General features: G+C 30.5%; 4 protein-coding genes across 5 annotated transcripts; 2 read left to right on the forward strand and 2 right to left on the reverse strand.

Annotated features, from left to right (window-relative positions):
• Positions 1–2,768: 2,768 nt before the first annotated feature.
• On the forward strand, positions 2,769–3,408 carry LOC107025426. Its single transcript, XM_015226212.2, has one exon. It carries the CDS (start codon positions 2,823–2,825, stop codon positions 3,141–3,143), a length of 321 nt encoding a protein of 106 aa, XP_015081698.1. The 5' UTR covers positions 2,769–2,822; the 3' UTR covers positions 3,144–3,408.
• A 3,736-nt stretch (positions 3,409–7,144) lies between these two features.
• On the forward strand, positions 7,145–8,070 carry LOC107025641. The gene has a single exon (XM_015226404.2). It carries the CDS (start codon positions 7,203–7,205, stop codon positions 7,896–7,898), a length of 696 nt encoding a protein of 231 aa, XP_015081890.1. The 5' UTR covers positions 7,145–7,202; the 3' UTR covers positions 7,899–8,070.
• A 3,270-nt stretch (positions 8,071–11,340) lies between these two features.
• Positions 11,341–12,238, reverse strand: LOC107025529 (protein MIZU-KUSSEI 1-like). The gene has a single exon (XM_015226314.2). It carries the CDS (start codon positions 12,193–12,195, stop codon positions 11,482–11,484), a length of 714 nt encoding a protein of 237 aa, XP_015081800.2. The 5' UTR covers positions 12,196–12,238; the 3' UTR covers positions 11,341–11,481.
• A 719-nt stretch (positions 12,239–12,957) lies between these two features.
• On the reverse strand, positions 12,958–21,673 carry LOC107024639 (meiotic recombination protein SPO11-1). 2 transcript variants are annotated; one of them, XM_015225629.2, is made up of 19 exons: positions 21,491–21,673; positions 21,200–21,312; positions 20,972–21,071; positions 19,955–20,028; positions 19,450–19,551; positions 19,095–19,168; positions 18,645–18,661; positions 18,000–18,069; positions 17,890–17,926; positions 17,638–17,685; positions 17,484–17,542; positions 17,387–17,418; positions 17,184–17,289; positions 16,798–16,918; positions 16,646–16,709; positions 16,445–16,561; positions 14,988–15,063; positions 13,777–14,233; positions 12,958–13,258 (listed from the first exon to the last, which is right to left on the reverse strand). In XM_015225629.2, the coding sequence occupies exons 1-17, from the start codon at positions 21,496–21,498 to the stop codon at positions 15,051–15,053; spliced, it is 1,155 nt and encodes a 384-aa protein (XP_015081115.2). In that variant the 5' UTR covers positions 21,499–21,673; the 3' UTR covers positions 12,958–13,258; positions 13,777–14,233; positions 14,988–15,050. The 2 variants fall into 2 exon arrangements, with proteins under 2 accessions (XP_015081115.2, XP_027774042.1); XM_027918241.1 differs by lacking the exon at positions 17,890–17,926 and having other exon boundaries at positions 17,638–17,725.
• Positions 21,674–22,693: the final 1,020 nt, after the last annotated feature.

Below are 22,693 nucleotides of genomic sequence, written 5' to 3' on the forward strand. Positions count from 1 at the left end.
GAAAAAACAATGTAGCCCTCTTTTTTTTTTTTTTTTTTTTAAATAAAAAACAATGTAGCCCTCTTCTTTTTTTTTGTTAAGTAAAAAAACAATGTAGCCCTCTACACCCATGTACATATATCATACAATCAATAATTTTGACTGCCTTCAATATTTTTAATCCATAATATAAGATTATATGTGAAAATAACACAAATAAAAATTCAAAATACTTTTGATATTGAACGCTTTATTTAAGACTTGTAACAAATTAAATTGTAAAAATCTAGCTAAATATTAAATTCGTAAAATTTAAATTTGAAATCTGCTCTTCTTTTTCTCTTTCGTCAGTTCTGCATTATATGATGAGCCCATATATAAATGTATATATTTAAGTTGGGCCTAAATGTATGAATCAAAATGTAACATAAAGCAAAACAATAATTTATATCCAATTTTCCATCCATGTGAAGGTTACTATTTCATTTGCTCTTCTTTTAAGTTGTGAATATCATATGTTCCAGCCTTGTGCTAAAAATATATGAATTTGAAATTTAGATTATGAACATATTGTTATGAATTATATTTAGTATGATCTCACCATATAATATTGATATATTGGAGATTCAACCATTATTATTAGTTTTTCAACAATCCTATATATCTTAAAACAATTGTTAGATTTGATATGTCCATACTCCATAGGTGATTTAGAGTCAAAATTAATATATGAAATCAAGTTTAAAAGTTTCAAAGGCAACACATGTATCTAACGCGTATCTCACACATATGTATACACAGGGAATACCTTGATACATATACAATATAAAAGTGATACATGATTGGGATATACATCTCAACGTCTTGCCTTTCTAAAAGTAAAACTTTTTATTTCTAACTTTACTCTTAATATTAAAAAAAGTATGCATAATATTTAAGAAAAAAAATTAATTTAATAATAAGTTTATTTGTCGACACAAATTCAAGTTAATTTTTGAATACATACATTTCAAATATTGCAATAGTGTATTTCTTTTTAAAAGAAAAAACATAACTTTTTAACGTTCTCTTTCATTTTATTTGTTGCGTTTTATTTTTTAAAAGTCAAATTATGTGAGTTTTAACAAACATTTTGAAATGCATTTTTTTTCAGTCATATCAATATGAAAAGAGTACAACTTGGACCGAGCCACTCGAACAAAGTGAGATTAGCGGAATCCCACTTCTTGATCGACATTTTCAATATCAAAATTTCAGTAACTTTAAAAATAAACATAACAAATTAAAAAAAAAAGGGAAAAAGAGGGGGTACATTTTTCTAGCTAGATATGGTTGGCTTCAACATTAAATGAAAAAATTGAAGACTCCGATAAGAGTATCCAGAAGTCTCTAATTGGGAAATGGAAAAAATAATTTAATTTCTAATACTTTCTAGAACACTTTATCACTATATATTTGAAATTTTATATTATGATTCAAAATTCAAAAAAAAATAATTTGAAAACTTCTAGAATAAAACTTGTCATGTTTTTATTATTACTGTTCATTTACTATACTCACGCTTAACGTGCAACTTCACACTACTTTTTTCCTTTAATAACGCAAGCCAGCTCATGACTTGTTAGATATTTTTTGGAAGCGTGTGAAATAAAAAATATTATTTTTGATCGTAAAAAATAATTTCATATTTTTATTATATAAAAAATTAATAAATTATTTTAAAAATATTTTCGATTTCAACTTATGTTGATTGAAGCATACATAATAAGCCGTTAATTTTCCTAATTTGAAAATACAAAAAGCGACTGCTAGCTACTCTGCCTGTGCATTTGTGTGTTTGATTTTCAAACACGACACGCAAATAAGTCACTTACCACTTAGTATTTTTTTAATTTATTTTATGTGACGTATTATTTTTAAATATATATATTTTTTTAAAAATATTATTTTAATTATAATTAAAAATAATTTAATTTTTGATATTATTTTTTTTACCTATTAGCCCATAAATATCTAATAATTATTTTAGATTGCAAATTTTAGTTTTTTTTTTTTTTTACTTAAACATAGTATCAAGTTAGACGATGCAATACAAAATGAGACCGAAGGAGTGTAATTTTTGGTGTTTTATCTTTCTTAAATTCATTATTATAGCCAACGGTTAAGAAATGTGGCACGTGATTTTCTTCACTCTTAATTAGATGTTTTAAATTTGAATCATGAAAAATCGCTTAAAAATAAAAATATATCAAAGGAATGAGTTTTCAAAAAAAAAATAAATTGATGCATATATTAGAAAATTGGTAGCACAATCTATGAGTCTATTTATTTGTTGACATTTTGTACTAATACTTTCTCCGTTTTAAAAAGATTGGTCTAGTTTGACTTGAAACGGAGTTTAAGAAAAGAAAGAAGACTTTTTAATCTTGTAGTTCTAATTTAAAGTTATGTCAAACGTACCAAAATACCCTTTAATCTTGTGATCTTAAACATGTCACTTAAAAAGTTAAAGTTAAAGTGTTGTCAAAAAAGAAAAGGGGGTCATTTCTTTTGAATCAGACTAAAAAAGAAATAAAGTCATTCTTTTTTAAACGGAGAAAATATATCTTTATTAGTAAAAAACGTGTTTACTTATTAATGCGTAAATTTTACGCTATACAGTCTTACTTCTACCCTATGGTTATTAAAGAATGACTTGTTGACCAAGCAACTATCTTTGTCTCTTTCTAAAAATTCCAAAAATCCCTTGAATTTCTACCTATATATAAATGTCCATTTTCTTTCAACATTTTTCAAGTAAATTAAACTTTCTCATTTTCATCTTCACCAAATAATACTAATAAATGTATTTTCCAACAATGGCTTTAAGTTGGATTATTACCATTGCAAACACAATTACTCTTGGAAACTCGAAATCACAATCATCAATCGAATTCAACAAAAATCAAACGAATAAGAGTATCATATCTATTTCGAATGAAAAGAATTCCGAGTTTTTTCAAATGCCTCTTCATTATCCGAGATACACAAAACATGATTACGAGAAGATGGATGAATGGAAGATCGATGCTCTTCTAAGAGAATATGGACTTAATTTTCAAGGGAGTGTTGATGAGAAGAGGAGATTTGCTATAGGTGCATTTTTGTGGCCAAATCAACTTTGATTTTTGTCCTAATTTGGTCATTTATGTTTTGGTTTTGAGATTGAGACGGAGTTGTTATTGTTATTATTGTTGTTATAGATGTCGTTATGACTAGTTCGAGTTTAAATTTGTCCTACTTGTTTAAATATATGATTCTAACGTGTTTGAGATTGAGATGGACCAGTTGTTGTTATAGCTAGACAAGTTTAAATTTGTCCTTATTGGTTATGTATGATCTGTTTTTTCTTATATATTATATAGATAGTGAAATTTAACTTGTTTCAAATTGAAATGGAGTATTCATTGTTATTATAATCGTCCCGTAACTATCTTATACAGTGTTTCTCTTTAAAATACTTGTTAAAAATGAAAGAAAATGTTCCGATAAGAACATGATGTTTATGGTGCTAGATCGAAAGTCCGATTGTTCTTAAAAAAAATATATGATTTTGTGAAATTTAATAAAATTGATCGAAAATATCGCTATTATTGTTAGGTGGGCCAATTGATCGATTGATTTGGGCTGAATATTCATGGAATTAAATTGGGCCAACAAATGAAGCAATTACATATTTTTGGGTCAATTGAAATTAGGGAAAATTGTATATAATAGCAAACTAATAACCTAAAATAAATGGAATAGCTAGGGTTTGATTTAATTGTGCTCCATTGCAAACGTTAGTTAAAATTTGCCAGCGTCTCTCTCCCAGAAATCTCGCTCGCCACTATCCATTCTCGCTCACCTCTCTCGCTTTATACACAGAAGTGTATAATTTTGTTTCTGTTTTGTATAAAGCGAGAGAAAATTGTATATACACATGCAAAAATATATATCTTCGTGTTATACACTTAATTATACAATTTACAAACATTTTACTTCAAATATTACAGAGAAAAAGGTCAACGAATTATACAATTGCGAATTATACAATTGCAGTGAAATACAATTTTCTCTAGCTTTATACAACAGAAGTGTATATATTGTGTTTCTGTTTTTGTATAAAGCGAGAGAAAAACATATATCTTCTTGCTATACACTTAATATTGCAGCGAAATAGGCAGTGAATTATACAATTGTGCATTATACAATTGCAGTGAAATAGGATAGCGAATTATACAATTGCAGCGAAATAGGCCAGCGAATTATACAATTTAGGCCAGCGAATTATACACTTGTATATGTATAGCGAATTATACAGTTTTATGTTTGCTATGGAGCGCAATTATGCAAAGTTTGCTATAGCATACAAATATGAATTTTTTGTTTGCTATATGTGAAAGTTGCCCTTGAAATTAATAGGGCCACAGTTCATTGCCATCCTTACACAAATAGCCTCTCTAATTTGTTGTTTATTATTTCTAAACCTTTATACATAATTATAGTATTCATTATAATTTATACGCGGTAATATACATTTAATAACCTAACTATAACATTTTTATACAATAAAATTTCACTATTATAGTTAAGTTTTTTCGAATTTAATTCTTTTGTTGTATCTTTTACCTCTTTGTAACAACATTTACCTATAAGATCAACATTTGTCTTTATAATAGTACGTTATTTGTGAAATTATCTTTATACATATAATAATACATAAAAAAAAATTCATGTGTATTAAAATATTTAGTCAAATTAATTAATGTGAAGTAAAAAAAAATTAATTGGGGTAATAGTTTTTTCTCATATTTCTTAAAGATTAACTTAAAACTCTTTGATTATGTACTTGTTGTATCACTATTACACAAAATTATGTAATTTTAAAGGAAAAATTACATAAATTAGTACATTTTAATAAATAATTACTGATTTTAGCAATACTTTTTATTTATTACCATTTATAACAATACTATGTCAAATCTGTAATATGAATTAAAAGTGAATTATGTATGCAATATATATGAATTATAATTGTTTTTTGAAATATATTATGTTTGTTTGGTAAAAATTTGACACATTGTATTATAAGCGTATTAAAATGTGTGATAAATGTATTATCCATTATTAAAATTTGTATTATATATGAATAATAAATTCTTCTTTGTAATATGTATTAAACTTGTATTATAAATGAATTAAAAGTGATCAAGTGAAAAAAAAAATATTATTACTATAAATGATAAATATTTTTTTATTTGTATATATTTATGTAAGTTTCCCTAATTTAAATGCTAAGAAAGTTGACAATTTTATTCAGAAACCCAATTATCCCAAGTTACGAATGCCACTAATATACCTACTAATTACTCGGTCCGTTCATTTTTTATTTATATTTTTAATTTTTAAAAGTCAAATTATATAAATTTTGATTAATATTTTAAGTTGTATTTCTTTCATATAATTAACATGAGAGGAAGTGTATTTTATACTAATATTTTTGGAAAATATAACTTTAAAAATAATTAATTAACTCTCGAAAAGCAAAATATAACAAGAAAAATTAACCAAAGTTCAAAAAAAATTCTCTAAAGAAACGTGAGAAAATCTATCACCCAATATATTAATCCAACGTCATTGTTAAAATTTAGTGACACAACAACGGCGTAATCTAATTAATGTCTATCTTAATGAATAACATATGATTAACAATCATCCTCCTAATTAACATAATAGGACAAGTTTCATATATTTCGATCTTAAACTTTTGATATTTTTCCCATAAAAAATACGGAAAAAGAACAAATACACCCTTGAACTATCGTAAATGGTATATAGATACTTCCATCATACTTTTGGACATTGATGCATCTGCCGTAAAAAAATTAGAGCATATATACCCTTTATACTAACGGTCATACACCTGTCATAATATTAACCACCGATCCGACATTTGTTAAGTACCGGATGGACGGATAAGATTGTGTCACGTCTCCCTATTTAATCTTCCGTTAGAGTAGAGGACATATATGCTCTAGTTCTTGAATGGCAGGGGCACCAACGTCTCAAAAGTATGACGGAAGGTATATACATACAATTTTGCAATAGTGTGGGAATATATTTAATTATACTGTTTCCTAAAAAATACTTGATAAAATAGCCTTATATCTCCTAACCAACGAGATTGTAATAATCGGATTTGCCATCTAATTTTGGAAGTTCACTAAAGTTTGCAATTTGATAACATTAAAAGACCAAAATTACTAAGCAATATATATTTAAGAGTAAACCTTTGAACTTATTCCAAATAGATGTTTAATTTCTCTCTAGTTAAATTGCCTTGTGCATTTGATTGAGTTTGACACGTACAAAAGTTCAATTTCAATCATAGAGGCAAAAAATTAATACTAATAATTAATAGCATAGGTCAAAGAAACTCAAATATCAGCCATAAAACAAAGCAAATATTTCTATTGATTCATCAACACACACACATTTTGGTCAAGTGGGACACCTAAAGATTTCAATAATTTTCATTTCAAATTACATAAGCTAATGAACACATCAAGATTTGAGTGAATGGATGAGTATAAATCCATATATACCTATTCCCCCACTTCCACATGGCAATCCTACTTCATCACAAATTCACAAACACACTATACCCCATCCCCCCTTAAAGTTACCATGTAAATCCGGAATATCGATGCGATGCAGATATAGATTCATAATTTTGAATTTTCAGAAATGTAATTTAGTGGTACCACGTGGATAATACATAAAATAAGATCGGTGATAATCGTGTCATAAAATAAGATTCATGTTCTTTTATTTCTCTCTACACACGTCATAAGTACAATATCATGCTCAACAACATAAACAAGTCCTAAAAAAGATAGGGTATACACAAACTTATTCTTATTTTGTCTGAAGTAAAGAGAATATATTTGATACACGTTAAAGTTATTTTGAAGTTAATTAATTTTGTAATTTTGATTAAAAAAAAAAAACTATAACCATATATGGGATATTATTACCTCAATATTTTGTCCAACACCTAGTGCATTATTAGGTCTCTTAAAAAATGCCTATAAAAAGGCACCAACCTCTATCAAACTTCCTAGATACAAATTACAAACCCTTCTCCTCCATATTTCAAAAAAGGAAAGGACAAAAAGATTATACAAAAAACAAAAAAATTAATGAAGTACCAAAAGTTATTACAAAGTTTGGCCAAATTTATGGAGAAATTCACTCAACTATTTGCTTCAATTTCATTATTTTCATTCCTATTTTCCTACTACTCATCTTACTTCTCATCCTTTTTTATCTATTATTCAATGAACTTTTCATTTTCTACATTTCCTTTCCAACTTCTAAACCATGCTATGGACAAAAATTATGTATTTCTAATATGCAATGGTATATTCTTGGTCCTCCTCGCTAATACTTATAGCGAGGAGGAGAAGAAAGACGAAGATGGATTCTTGAACGAATTTCAAGAATCCGAATTATCACTATGCATTGGTACTCGAGCCTCGTGTCTAGAAGCATCAAAAGAAGAAGTACATGCACAACAACGCGAAGATAAAATGATCATACAACTCAGTAAGTCTCGTGATGTACCAATAGACGTTGAAAACTCAATTATGACAATTGTGCAATATAGTAAGCAAGATGAGGCAACGTTAGAAGGGGAAGAATGTTCTAGAACCTACGAGATCATAGAGGTAGATAATTATGAAGAAAATGATTTTTTAAGTGAAGAAGAAAATGATGATGAGCCATTGAATAAGTTGAGTAATGAGGAATTGAATAAAAAATTTGAAGAATTCATAACAAAAATGAAGGAAGAAATAAGAATTGAAGCTCGTCAACAATTAGTTCTCGTTAAATAATTAATCAAAATGTCGAGTTGTGTGGAAACCGTCATTATTACTTGTATTAGAATAGACTGTCTACATCACACTTTCTGAAATATTACAAATTTTTCATATTCTACACTGTTAACGCGAGATATTTTATGCAACGAGATGTAAAGTAATTAATCAAAATATTCATCTTCGTTAATATACATGTTGAGTTATTTTCTTTTTCTATGAGTATTAGTTTGTTTTTTTTTTTTGGCTTTACATTTTCTAGATTATTAAGGTACGTAGTTGTAATTAATTCTACGAATGTACATTATTATAGTTTGTATTTAATGTAATTGTTGTTTATCATATTCCACGTTGCATCCACGTACAAGAAAATTGGATGACATTTAATTTTAGTTTAACCATAAGCAAGTAAAAAAATACTAAACTTTTCCCAATTAAAAACATTCACAATTAATTCGAAAGCTTAGTCATTACTGTACTGACTGCGACAACATTGTATAACTAATTAAATTTAAGTTATATAAATCGATAGTGTTACATATTTTTACATTATTAAATTAATTTAGTTGATATCATAGATTGCTTTTTTTAAAGTACTATATCAAACTCGATAAATGAAGATATCAATTATTATACTCGAATATAATTTGATGATATAAAAATACAAAAAGAAAAAAAATTAGCTTCGATGATTTGATTTTACAAGTAAATATGAGCTAAGCCCTACTAAAGTCGATTAATATTTTGACTTAAAGAAAGTTAATTTGGTCAAATCTGGATTATGATTTTTTTATCAACTACTGAGACAATTGATAATCCTTTAATGGATTCGAATATTATTTTTTATGAACAGATAATTGATCATTCTTCTTTTTTTTAAACGTGTAAAAGATAAATTTTGCTTTAGTATAATAGCGTGCTATTTATATAAGGGGTTAATCGTAGACAAGCGTTATATGATAAGCTCGATCAAAAAAATTATGCTTTCAACTTTGAAATCTTCAAAAAATATTAAATTCAATCAATTCGATTATGTTTACGATAAATTTTATCTGAATATTCTTTAGTAATTGTAAAGATTCTTTTCCTTAATAATTAGGATGGCTTGATTCTTGAAGTGTCTACAATCATAGATGTCAGTGTGGGAATAATAATATTGATTATAATAATAAAATAGTCAATTGTTAATTAAGAATCCACATGCAATGTATTTTATAATAATAAGAATTTACGTTATAAATTTGTATATATAATAAATATATTTGATAATTAATCTAATTCAAAGAGTAAATTTTTGATCAATTGGATTTGTTGGATCATTTAAGAAGTATATCACATATTACATAATTAGAAGCAATGAATATTGTAAGCACACAAGATTTAAATCTTGATGGTTATAATAGGTGTATAAACTAGAGATAATAATTTGTAAAAATAAAAAATGTGTCTCATACATCTAAAATATATTTTAATTTTAAAAAAATTCTAACTTGATTACTGCAAATCATATAATTAAACTAAGTAAGAGTTATTCCTATGTAAACATTCTAATTGCACTTTTTTAAGTTTAACAAAATTATTTGAGATATAATCCATTCGTTTGCAAATGAATTCTATCATCTATGAAAGGAAATAATTTAATTAATGTATATATATGTATAAAGGATAAGCAATAGATATGTAATATATGTAGAATCTATGTATACTGACTAAAAAAATATACAATAAATCTAATGATTTATTAATTTAATTTGTGAAATACCCACCGAAAATGAAAAAAAATAAATACCAAATGATCAATGATATATAAAGGGACAACCAAATAAAAATATAGCTTAAATCTCATTTCCTAAAATCCATATATAAAAAGACAGAAAAATGTACGTAAAGCCCTTAGGAAAATAACCCCTTTTTCAACTTTATTACAACAATAGACACTTTCAATGCACTAATTGATAACACAAATTAAATTATTCTTGTGATTGAAAGTGACTAATATTGTCATCTTCTAGACTTTTTAGATGTACACGTGGCATGCAATTTTACAATTTTCTACTTGAAATCTTTGTATATTTGTGGCTATAAATTTTTATAATTTTTACCTTTCAATTTCAAGAACCTCACATGAATTTGTATGATAGAAGGGTTCTTTTGGCTACTATTTAAATGGGACCTCTTTCAACTATGGTCAATCTCATAATGAATGAAATGTTTGAAATTATCAATTACGTGGACATGACATAAATTTAATTTGCATAAATACAGTTGATCGACATGACATATGCATCTCATAAAAATGTAATGAGATATATATTGATTAGTTTCAATCATAATATTTATAAGTTTTTTAAAAAATTATTTGAGTTTGTAGTCAGAATTGATATATTTTGAAAAAAATTCATGTTGAGCCTTATGTAAAACTTCAAACAAAAATATATGAATAATTGATTTTTTTTTTTCAATTTTGGTTTCATAATCTAAAGTTGATTCTAAAATAGTTAAATTTGTAAAAAAAAGATAGAAAAAAGAAAGAAGTTAAAACAATATGTTCTTTTTTTCGTTATACCTTAAATAGGGGGTCATAAAATTATTCACTCACCTAAATGTCTTATATATTACATTTATATCAAACTTATATCACTTCAAGTATTGATGTATGTAAATTTGACAGACATGTACATTTGTTATTAGTAAATCTATTTAATCTCGATTAAAATTTCATGTATTAATCAACAAAATAACTTAACAATTTTCATGATATTCTTGATTTGTACGATAATCTCAAATCGAATCATTATAAGTTACTAAATCTATATGACTCCCGATCACCATCCCCTCTTCTAAATCTCTATACTAGTTGCATATTTTATTTTTTCATTATTTCTCATTCGACGTTAGATATTCAGAGTCTAACTATTCTATACCTTCTATAACCAAATTAGTGAAAGGTCGGCAAGATCTAGAAAGGACTTCAATTGAAAACCCTTCATATATATCGACAAACTTCACTTTATTAATTGAAAAAGAACTACTTGTGGGTTTGATTTATGACCATTGGAAATTCTTTTTTCTTGAATTTTAGCACTTAACAGCAACAAAAAGAAGACAAACAACTTAAAAGTTCTTGGATATTCTTTCAATAATTAACACTAAGTTTCCTCCTTACACAATGAGAGAATTGTCCTTACTGAACATGAACATAATAGTTTAACTTAAAAAATCGATACAGAAACTCATATATTTTAAATTCTGAATCGACATCCGAATATAATTAAACAAAAGGTAGCTAATCAGGACTTCTAACTTAAAATCATTCCTTTTTGCAATTTTGTCAAGATGTGAATTATTGGATATGATGATTGATGTGTATGGAACTCCTTCACAAACAAATTGAGCCAAATTACAATGATTTGGAAGAACATGACAACAAAGAGAAAAAGTTAGATAGCATTGTTTCATGTTCATTAAAAAAAATCATTCATTCATCAAGAAAAGATATTCTATACGTAACAAAGACATATTAGATATAAACTTCTATTCTTCATTTAGGTTTACATATTAGATATAAGAAAAATGATGTTTTGTAATAGTGTATGTTGGATCAAATCCTAACGAAAAAAATGCTGAGCTCAGGACCACTGGTGCCATTGGGATTCATCATATAGTACGTCTCTGAGTCCTTTGATCCAACAGTTCGTTCAAAGAAAGCTCTCATATACGTGAGTTCTCCCTCCGAAGACTCGGATGGTAGAACACCAGCTCCCATTGATACAGCATGCAAATTCTGCATTACTTTAAGATCATCTTCTGTAGGTCCTCTTTTTACTGCATACCCAACTTTACGTCCATTGCAATACATAGTCCATATAGGTTCATCGATGAGTTTGAGTTTCTCCGAGTGATTCTTTTCACACTCGAGAGCAATTCTCACTAGTCCTGATCCCATATCCTGGAGGAGTTTACCTGTTTGTATTGACAGTTCCAGAACAAGCAATGGAACACCCCTTGGATTCTCTTGAATTGAAAGATTAACTCTAGCTTTTCGAAACCCAAAAAGAGTACCTGTCATCTGTTTTCCTCCATGTATATGACCTTCGTGAAGACGGTTAGAAACTGGCATTTTGCACGGAGGGTTTATTACAGGGAATGAACGGAAAACTGACTTTACACGACGAAAGAGTTTTGTTGATTTCCATTGACCTTTTTTGTGAGATGGTTGTTGTAATAGAACTGGAGTAGGAGGTAACCTGGGTGACGAGCTATCTGGAGCAACCACATTTCGTGGTTTAGAAGCAACTGTTTTTGGTGATGGCATAATTGTGTGTGTTTTGTTGAAACAGAGCAAGTGGTAAATATATGATTGTGCCATAGACGTGGTGGTGGTGCTTAGGGAATGGAATATGAAGTGGAAAGCACGTATGTTGAAATACCAAAGCCATTTCACAAGTACTTCTTTTTAAAAAATGGGTAAATGATTGGAAGTTCTAATAAATTATACTTCATTAATTGTGTTAGTTTGACTATATGATTCTGTACATATTCATTTCTTTCTATGAACAAATCTTAGGCAAATAATAGCATGTAAATCATCAAATTAGAGGATTTGTAGGGATGGATATAATGAACAAGAGTATACACGTACACAACAATTATACACATCAAACAAGAAGCATTATTCATTAGGCCATTGGGTTGAGAATGACATTTCAATAATTTGTTCCAATCAAATTGTATATCCAGGAGGAATGTGAATCAAATTGTGAGGACACACATATCTAACAGTACAATTATGAACACATTAAAAGGGAGCCTTGGCGTAACTGGTAAAATTGTAGTTCAAACTCTGGAAACAACCTCTTATAGAATTGCATGGCTTGTGGTCCGGCCCTTCCCCGGGAAAAACCTATGTTGTTTGAACTCTTCAAAAATGTTGATAGGTGCATGTCTGATCATTCAAAAGTAGTGCATATTTAGGAGGATCAGACACGAGTGCAACAACTTTTGAAGAGTCCAAGCAATATTGTTAAAAAGGGCTATGAAGAAAGAAATGAAATTGCAAAGCTTTTAAAACTATACATAGTAAAAGTTGTTCATATTAAACACTGGAAAATATAAGGCATAGTACTTCAGCAGCAACAAATATACTTACCAAAGTAAAGCATCAGCTACCTTGATGAAAATAGTGCAGATGAAGCTGTTTAACTTTGAATAAAAAGAAAACATATTCAATTATAACTACCCTTTAAATATATAAATGTTCTCTAAGTAAAAAAAATTAAGAAGAAAAATTCACGCAAACAACTTCTTGTTGTCATGGTGAAAGCCAACGAGCCATTAAAATCTCTCTGGTTCTCTACATATAATAGCTGTTGTACGGCCTACAATGACAAGATTTATAAGAAATCAAGAAAAACTCAACCAAATTCAGGAATGAAAATACATGATTTCGAATTTTTCTCAATTCTTATGCAGATATAGCCTAAAAAGTAGGTCGAAAAGGAAGTCCACGAAGCAGAGGGGCAATGGATGTTCAATAAGGCTAAGTAATTAAACATGTTCTATTCAATGGCGGAGACACTATTTAGTAAGGAATGCCCTCCAACACCAGCAAAAGGAGTTTCCTTTTATATATGTCTGTGTATATTTTACCTACATACTATATAATAGACGAACAATACTTGGAAATAGTATAAAATAAATGTAAACATCAAAATCAACATTTTCCTAACCCCTTTATTCAAACAAAACAAAAGGCGTAAATTCTATCAACAACAACAACAGAATGTAACATAAACAAGCAAATCTTTACAAAAAGAAGCAATACACAACAAGTACTACGAAGAATGATATTACGTTGCTAAAGTTGAAGTTGTCATCTTCATATGTTGGAACATACCTAGGTGATGGCAGAGCACCGGAGTAATAGTTGGTGGCGTAGCAGTCTTGTGCAGTCCCCCTAAAAGGATATTGGTAATTGTGGTGTCCCTCATAGCCATAATTATATTCAGGCAACGATCTTCTTTGCATAAAAGGACCACCAATAGAACTATAGCCATGGCCATGGCTATGACCGTGGCCATAACTGTTATAACCATAGCCAGGATTATACGAACCATATCCGTGATTATGAGAGCCATATCCATGATTATAAGAGCCATATCCATGATTGTAGGAACCATATCCATCAGCCATATGACTATTACTCAACATTGGGTGCTTAAGCCTCACCCATTTCACCTCTGCATGGTTACCAAGGCCTGATCTTGACAACGCCCTCAAGAGAAGGTTCGGATCAACTTCACCAGAAATCTTGGCTGTCCCATCTTCAGAGTCTATTGTGACAGAATAAACACCTATACAATAAATAAAAATGTGTTAAAAGCAAATAAACCATAGTTGTATTCTCTTCTTGAAGGCCCCTTATAGTGAGTTCATGGACAGAGATATATGTTTCGAAGAGGATTTAATCATCTTTGTTAGAGAATTACAGTATACAAATAGGGTGAAATCAATATTTTATGTATTCTCTTGATCAACGGGTACCACTAGGAGTCTTCGACACAATAGATGTAGGTTCAATTCTCGTTATCCCCCTTCCCATACCCTTCCATGACTCTCACTGAACTAGACAAAAAGTAAAAAATCTTCTAAATATAAGTGAAGGATTTAGTTTAGTGGTAAAGGTGACCTAAATTTTGCCCTAGGGATGATGATATTCTTTGCATCATTTTGCTCCTATTATTACTAGAAATTTTTGCTCCCTACAATCAACATATTTAATGACCTTTATAACAATATTAAATCAATTAGCCATACTAAGTACACTTTCATATTTGCATAAAAAGGGACAGAGTGAATAGAAGAAAGACGCTTAATCATATTTTCCTTCTATATTTCTTCAACTTCAAAGAGCCATCAAACAATGGAAGTTTAAATTTCATAAACTTGTGATTTATTTTTATCTATTAAACGCTAGGTAGACGACAAAGTTATCCATCAAGTAGATGTGAAATTAGTCGAGGTACAAACAAACAGGCTCATACACTATGATTATTGAAAAGAAAAAACAAGTTCAATTAAGAAATAACAGCATATAGTACATATTACCGCATATAGAACTCAAAACATCTACCATCTTCATCTTGCATGCATCACAATGAATGTCCACTTTCAAAATACAGCCCTAAAAAGACATAATTGATTAAAAAAAATTACAACTTTTTACTAACTAAAGGAGATTTTTTATTATTATTATTGAAAGTGAAACATACCAATTCAGCAAAGGGTTCCATTGAATCAAATGAAAGAGCTAATAGAGTTGATTGAGAAAAAAAAATGGAGGACAAATTAACGAGTGCAATGTAAGTATAGGTAGAATTATTGTTCGTTTATGAAGATATTCCCTCGTGATTAAAAGGAGTAAGAAAATTAGATAATTATACCAAAGATTTTATTACCATTTTCATATAACAAACCAAGTACTAAATTCTCTGCATTTGGTTTTTATTTTTGTCATGTTTAAGTAATTTATTTTTATAAATCAAATCTTTACCAAGATTTTCTACTTATTATTTATGTCACGGAAATATTTATTATTATTAATGTTATTCTATATTTTTATTGTTACTTTTGAGATTTTCAGTAGAATACTCTGAATCTATTCTGCTTGGTCTTTATTTTCTTTTAATTTTTAATTAATCCTTTATCACATGTTGTATTGGTGTCAAACTTGATCAATAATTTGCACATTAATTGCCCAAATATTCATTAGTGAATGACGTCATTATTTAAGGAATATAATGATTGCAACCAAATTAATTCATTCCTAAAGATGAATCAACCTAGGTTGAAGAAGTTTTATAAAACTAGATCAAAACAAACAAAATATTTTTCAAAGTGATATCTAATCTTGGTTTGTAATAAAAATAATTACTTTAGCAATTCAAATGTATAGGTAAAAAGTGACTTTGCATAAGACAAATTGAGTCTGTTATCAGAATTCATAAATGAGTTTGAGCATGTGTTGGTTTTCTTTTTGCATGACGAAGACATATAATCGTTGTTCAATATCAAACTACTGGGTTGTTGCATCTTAGCCAATTACTACGTTCATAATCTCTTCGTGTAAAAAAATTGCATAAAGTATTTACAAACGTGATATCTGTACGTCAGTATATATAACTTGAATCTTTTTAAAAGTTTGTATTTCTTATAGTCTACTTTATCATGATTCTACTTTCCTGGGCAAAACAACAACCAATAGTGTCATAACAAGTTAAACACGGAAATTTAACTTACATCACTAATAATTTTAAGAATTAAGGCTAATTCGGGTCTTCAATCTATTCTGATGTAGTATCATTTGATTCAGCGACAAATTTTTCAATCTGCTTAATGTTAATGCACATTAGTATCTCGATATCCACAACAACGGTCTTGAAAAACTTAATAGCCAAAATGGCGGAACAGGATGAATTTGACATAAGTGACTAATAGGTTGTTCTTTCAAATAATATTTCGGCAAGCACATCAAAAATACCGAGATAGAAAAGATTTAGATATACCCTCCATTGTGGATCTTTGATGGTAGATACTCATGGGACAAGAAAGTGAGTGAATGCACAGACAATGCTTCAATCTCAAACTTAACTCCTTTGTGCAACAGCAGCTCCAGTTCAAACCTTAGGACATGGAGAACAGTGATATGAATATTTTCAGAACCCGAAGTCTTGGCATTAACATTACTTAGTAGTATGAAATTCTACCTCCATTGTGGTACTTCTCTTTGCAAATAACATCTAGGTAACATTGCTTCGATTTTCCTCTTATCTGACAAGATTACGCAGCCAGTCATTTGTGAGGAGTTGCTTTGGGAAAAAGCTATAATGAAACGAGATGATGATTGTGTGAATGTTACCTTCAGCAGTTAAAGGCAGGAGACATTGCTGTGGAATGCTATAATTGTCACAATCCTGGACAAATACTCCAAGCCATTGGATCTCAGAGACTCGTAGAAATGTTGCGTCATAAGCCATTTGCTTCAAAAAAGTTGGAGATATGTGTTACCAAAGAACACATCCTTCTATTAATCCATTAAATCTAACTACTCCTGTACTTCATACACTTCAACTTAGTGTCTCGCGTAGATTACTATCAAGATATAAGAATGAATGCTTGATAGCTTGTGATAGGAAAACGGTGATGAATGTATGACTTTTCTTCTAGAAATGTGAACATAAGTGAAAAGGAGGTGTGTTAGCAACTTGTTCATATCATAATAACACCAAATTGAGTAATCCTTACCAAAGAACCGAATTTGTATGTAGTTAAGATGTCAAAGCCATATGGATCACAATCTACCAGGCCGTACACAGGCAAATGCAGCTTGTCAATGAGGAGACGCAGAAACCTACCACAGGCAAGCAACATGAAAAGACAGAAATATGATTAATTGAAGTAGGATTCATCTGCAACAAGTCTGACAAGGTGAGCAACATGGGTCTAACCTCCTTGTGGGAACATCAGGATAACCCCTTCCCTGTTCAAAAAGAAATTATGGAGCCAAGTATGTGTGGAATTTCTCAGAAAACAAAAGATGCGTACTGTTATCACAATGCAACGGTTCCTCTTGCAAAACTGATCATTTGCTAGTCGCTGGAAAACTGCATGATGGACAACAAATAGTGGCCTCAGTTATGAACTAGGAATACCTTTCATGACTCTGTTATAGCCTTGAACTGCTTACAAATAGTTTTACCTGATTCCTTCTCCACAACTACAACGTATTGAGCAACGCTAATAATATCTTGTTCAAGCATTAAGGGAGTAACAGTTACAGCCATAGCCTGACAAAGCAATCCATAAAGTCAAATAACAGGATATATAAATAATAACAAAGCATTTTATGTTTAGCAATAACTGGACATGCACATGTATGAAGTCCACAAACTCATGCTCAAATATAACCACGTTGTGTTCATAATTCGAATACTTATACTCATAAGGATACCATCAACTTCTTCAACAAGGACCGGAATGGGGTATGCCTGCAGGAACCATCATAATTGGATTGTTACACAACTACAGAAACCCATCTTAGCTTCTAATTATCATTCTTACGGTGTTAGGATTGCTAATGCAGTCAATTTTCCTCCCAGATTCCACATACCGCAGCCAGCCCATCACCAATCTAGACCAGAAATAGTTGGAAGAAGAATTTTATGACCGAGAACTGAAAGGAACTATTACAATATACACAAAGAAGAAAACCAACTATATATCCGTCTTAAGGAACAGAAAATTGTCATGAGCAAAATGCAACAACAGTAGATTTATTGTGAATTTCACTGGTGAGTGTTTAAACTTGATCTACACCTACCACCAATATCTTCAAAAGTAGGCCAAAAATGATGATGCAATAGTACTCCTTGAGAGTTGACATGCTTTCTCCGGGTTATCATTAAATTTTACCTTGCTAAAAGCGCAAAAGGTTATTGTAACATGATAGACTATGTCAACACTCTCAATCATGAAGTAACTTTGCTCCCCAAAAAGAAATTTAGATACATAATGTAGCAACATTCAGACAATGCAAGAGGTATAAACATAATCAACTGAAGAAGAAACATTTGAATTTTCAAGAAGAAAAGATGGGGAATAATAAATGTCAAGTATGAGAAAGAACATTGCATATAATGAACTCAAACTGTATGTGTCTAGAAGCACACTCCTGCAAGGAAATATTAACTGTGTAGAGGTACGCACCCATTCCCAACAGACACCTGCAGAAGGCAAGCATCAAAAGTATATAAAATGTCAAGTTTCCTACAAGACTAGCAATAAAAGGAGAACAAACTAATCATTTGAATGATGGGTTTACCCAAGTCTAGCAATATCATTTTCATTCTCTGAAATTGATATTCAAGTTCTATATGAGAACAGTATTCACATCCTTCTAATCAACTACACTAGAGAAGGCAGAGTCAGATACTTGTGATCTACCGTTTCGTGTGTCAAAAGCATGTATAAGTAGCAGAATGACCATTTCTAATATCAATATTCTGAACCCTAATTGAATCCTCCACTGTGAAAATGAACATGTTGCTAAGTAAAAATAGAAGAGAATGTGAACGCGCTCTGTTAATAGTGGGGACATGTGGATATACATCTAAAATGAGTGTATTTTGATATGGAGAGGAAAGTAGATTGACATACCACATTAAGGTTATGCCGACTGCATTGCAAGAGGATGCATATGTCATTAATTGCCCGATCAACAACAGATTGTTCTGCATTATGGAGTGCAAAAGAAAATGATGAGCATATAAGGAGGACGAGATCTTTGAATACATAAATTTTGCATTAGAGATCTAAATCATGGCAGATTTCTACCAACTGAGAACGCTGAACAATACAACAGCACATACGAATTTTCCACCGAATAAAAACTTCATAAGCAATCACAAAAATATTTCAAAACTGATTCTGGAGAACGTAAAGTCCAACCATGTCCTACGAAATTAACAGGGGAGTAACAACTTTGTAACACCAGAGGCCGATCCAGATTTACCTTTAAAAACAGTAGGATGCATGTAATATATGTCTCTTTTTGATCCATGCCTGTTTTCTTGCAGAAGTTGTTGAACTATCAGTAGAACTCTCAACAAAACATCTGAAACAAAAACATAGAGAGGAAGTAACCATGCAAGGTTCTAAGATGTTAAGGAGATTGGAGAGCGAAAAGTGCCTTCAAGTTGATTCGACCAAACAGAAAAGATAACTGAGAGAGAAACCTTGTACTACCCCATCCCAATCCCCGTCCCCCACCCTACACTCCCCCCATGGTGCATCCTGTGTAACATCAATGAAAGGGAGGCTCATATAGGACAACAAAAGTATAGAAAATCAACTAAACGGGGAAATATAGTTCTCCTGGATATTTTGTCATTTTCAATGAGGATAGCAACTTTTAATCATCATTCCTACCCCCTTCTTGATCATTTCATTTCTTGTCAACTATGTAATGAGGACTATAGATGAAATATACAAGTATTGTTTACTCTCCCTAGACCTACCAAGCCTACGTGCATGGCATTCCCTCTTCAAGGAAATAGCTTCCTTGCCAGTCAATAAACCGGAGCTGCAAGAGCTACATAAATAAAACAAAAACCATTAATACTATCAGAAAATTTGGATGGTATTAATTAGCCATTCAAACACCAACTTCCATAAATTTCATTGTTTTTAGAACTCTGTTCAACGTAACTATTACTAATTGAACTTATTAGTGTCTTAGAATAGGATTAGGATATGGCTTCTACAAACAAACTTCTCAGTATAGACTGTGCTCGTTCTTCTTCTGAGCAAGACATTTAGAATAATGATATCTCTACATTTTATTTTTTGGAAGGGTTTGTTTTGAGGGGGTGCAGGGGGCATACATCTGGAATTCCACAGAATAATCTACCAAGCCCAGTGCTAGCAACATTTTTTAAGCGGCGTTTTACACCTATGTGGATCTTCATCAGTTGCAATTTTCAGTTCAATTACGTCAAGGAGAATCTCTTTGCCTTGTAATACAGAAAGGAATCATACATTCCTGTATTTCTATCAATTGATAGGAAATCAACAGTAATTCAGTAAAATTTTGTGTCGAATTCTAAAACATTAATTGCTATGAAATTTCAGACCGCAGAACACATTCATTGTTTTCAACTAGATCTTTGAAGGAAAAGAAGAAAAAAACTTCGCTAAGTTTAACTTTATTGATGATTTCATATACTCAAGGAACCAAATAACATTCTCACACACATATGCGTCTTGCCGATTTTCAGAAGTATCAGTAGATAAATTTCTGAACCAATGGAGGTAGTGTTTTTATTAATTCATTGGAAATCGACAGCTAAATTCAGTGTTAGTTTTTGAGTTGGAATTCTAAAACACTATTTGCAATGAAATTTTAAACTGCAACACACATTCATTGTTTTCAACCAGATCTTCGAATAAGAAGAAGGAACAGATAACAAAAAAGCACTTCACTACGCATAACTTGACTGATCATTTCATATACTCATACATACACTGCGTCTTACCAATTTCCAGAAGTGTCAGTACAGTAATTTCTGAACCGTTCGATGTAGATCAGTGGCGCCCTACCTCGAGCGAGATCCTCAACAATGGAACGAGTAAATCCTGCAAAACAAAATCAAAGTATATGTGGCTTAAACGCGAAGAAGATTTGTTGAGAATCAATGTATTGAACGCGAGAATCGTAATGCATTTTTCAGAAAAAATTGAAGTTCAATGGAAGCGCTAGTTACCTTTGATTTTCCTTAAGAGTGTTAGTGGCCGCGTGTTTGAACGTTTTCCCTCCATTTCCTCTTCGCTCTGCAGGTTCACGTTGTTTGAAAATTGGTAAAGCCGAGCTTTATAGCTGTGAAGTTCTGCGCGCGCAAGTTAGCTCGGCGTGTTGGGCATGAAGGTTAACATTTTACAAAAACATATTTTAGAATTTTTTTATATTTTATTAACTTAAAATATTTTGAAAAATATTTTTTCGATATGAGATATAATAACTTTTTCACGTAAAATTAAGAAAAAAAATTTCGAACCTATCCATTCAAGGAACCAACTTTGATCTCAACCCTCACTCAATACCTAACTCTTGATCTTGATCTTGAGCTTGACCTCAACCTCAAGCCCTATTTCCAACCTTGAGTTGGGATCTAACTTCATGATTTCCAACTCTGACTTTGATTCAAGACATAGCGCGGACCCACCTAGTTGCTTGAGGGTGCTCTATTAATCATAACTTACTGGGTGCATTGGTTAAAGTTATGACGTTATATTGCATAGGTTTTCTATTTCTTTTTATGTCATGGTGCCCCCTCTATTTTAATTTCTGAATTCGCCTCGAATTCGAGACTCGACCCTAATTTCAATCCAAGACTTGACTTGACCTCGATTTGGTATTCGACCTTGACTTGAGATTAAGGTCCAATAATCTCGGCTCGAGGTTGGATTTCCAATCTCGATTTGGAATCATGATTGAGATTGAGTCCCAAACCACTGCTTGACCTAGGTTTCGGCTTGAGATTGAATATTCTGGAAGCGGCGTTTGTTGGAGACTTCCGCTTTGAATAATGTAGAATAAAACTCAAATACGAGACATAATCAATATTTTGATCACTTCAACATCAGATTGGCCAAAAATTTTTTTTGATCTAAACACAGTTTGACTATGAAAAGGTAAGATAATTAAGCTCCACCTTCTTTTTGTTACTAAATGAGAAAAAGAGCAGATCAAGTACCCTCACACCTCCCAATCATTTTTTTTGTTTCGGTAAGCAATAGCGTCTAAGATTTTTAAATATGTTTTTTTCAGGAACTTCTTATAGCAAGTAACGAAATTATGCAGGAAATCTTTGTTGATGGTCACATGAACTGCTCATGTTTTTGTACGATCCTTTAGTTTTTTAACGATATCTAACTAAAGATGAAAATTGTTCACTTTTAAATATTTGAAGGATGTGATCTAATTTTGTGGTATAGTTTAGGGATGGTTTTGACAAAAAAAAACTCATATTTTCTTTGTAGTAACCAAATGCTAAAAAATAAGTAGGAAAATCATTTATTTATTGGAAAATACATGAAATCCCCCACAAACTTGTCACCAAAATTCACTTCAGCACTGTAATTTAACTGATGTTTACCCCCTTAAAAAACTTGTAAGTGAATTTAATAACACCTCAATGACTAATGTGACAAATTAAAAAAAGAAAGGTGCATAAATAGAAAAAAAAATTTAAAAAATA

Source organism: Solanum pennellii, chromosome 7 (genome assembly GCF_001406875.1).
Source record: "Solanum pennellii chromosome 7, SPENNV200".
NCBI classification, from domain to species: Eukaryota; Viridiplantae; Streptophyta; class Magnoliopsida; order Solanales; family Solanaceae; genus Solanum; species Solanum pennellii.

What these genes read in the sequence shown, in the direction of transcription:
- LOC107025426 (XM_015226212.2), top strand. Translation starts at nt 2,823, where the DNA reads ATGTATTTTCCAACAATGGCTTTAAGTTGGATTATTACCATTGCAAAC.
- LOC107025641 (XM_015226404.2), top strand. Translation starts at nt 7,203, where the DNA reads ATGAAGTACCAAAAGTTATTACAAAGTTTGGCCAAATTTATGGAGAAA.
- LOC107025529 (XM_015226314.2), bottom strand. Translation starts at nt 12,195, where the DNA reads ATGCCATCACCAAAAACAGTTGCTTCTAAACCACGAAATGTGGTTGCT.
- LOC107024639 (XM_027918241.1), bottom strand. An exon ending in ATGCCATGCACGTAGGCTTG is followed by an intron (nt 19,552 to 19,954) that starts GTAGGTCTAGGG and finishes TTTTTGTTTCAG; the next exon opens with ATGTTTTGTTGAGAGTTCTA. An exon ending in CCTGATGTTCCCACAAGGAG is followed by an intron (nt 17,290 to 17,386) that starts GTTAGACCCATG and finishes TGCCTGTGGTAG; the next exon opens with GTTTCTGCGTCTCCTCATTG.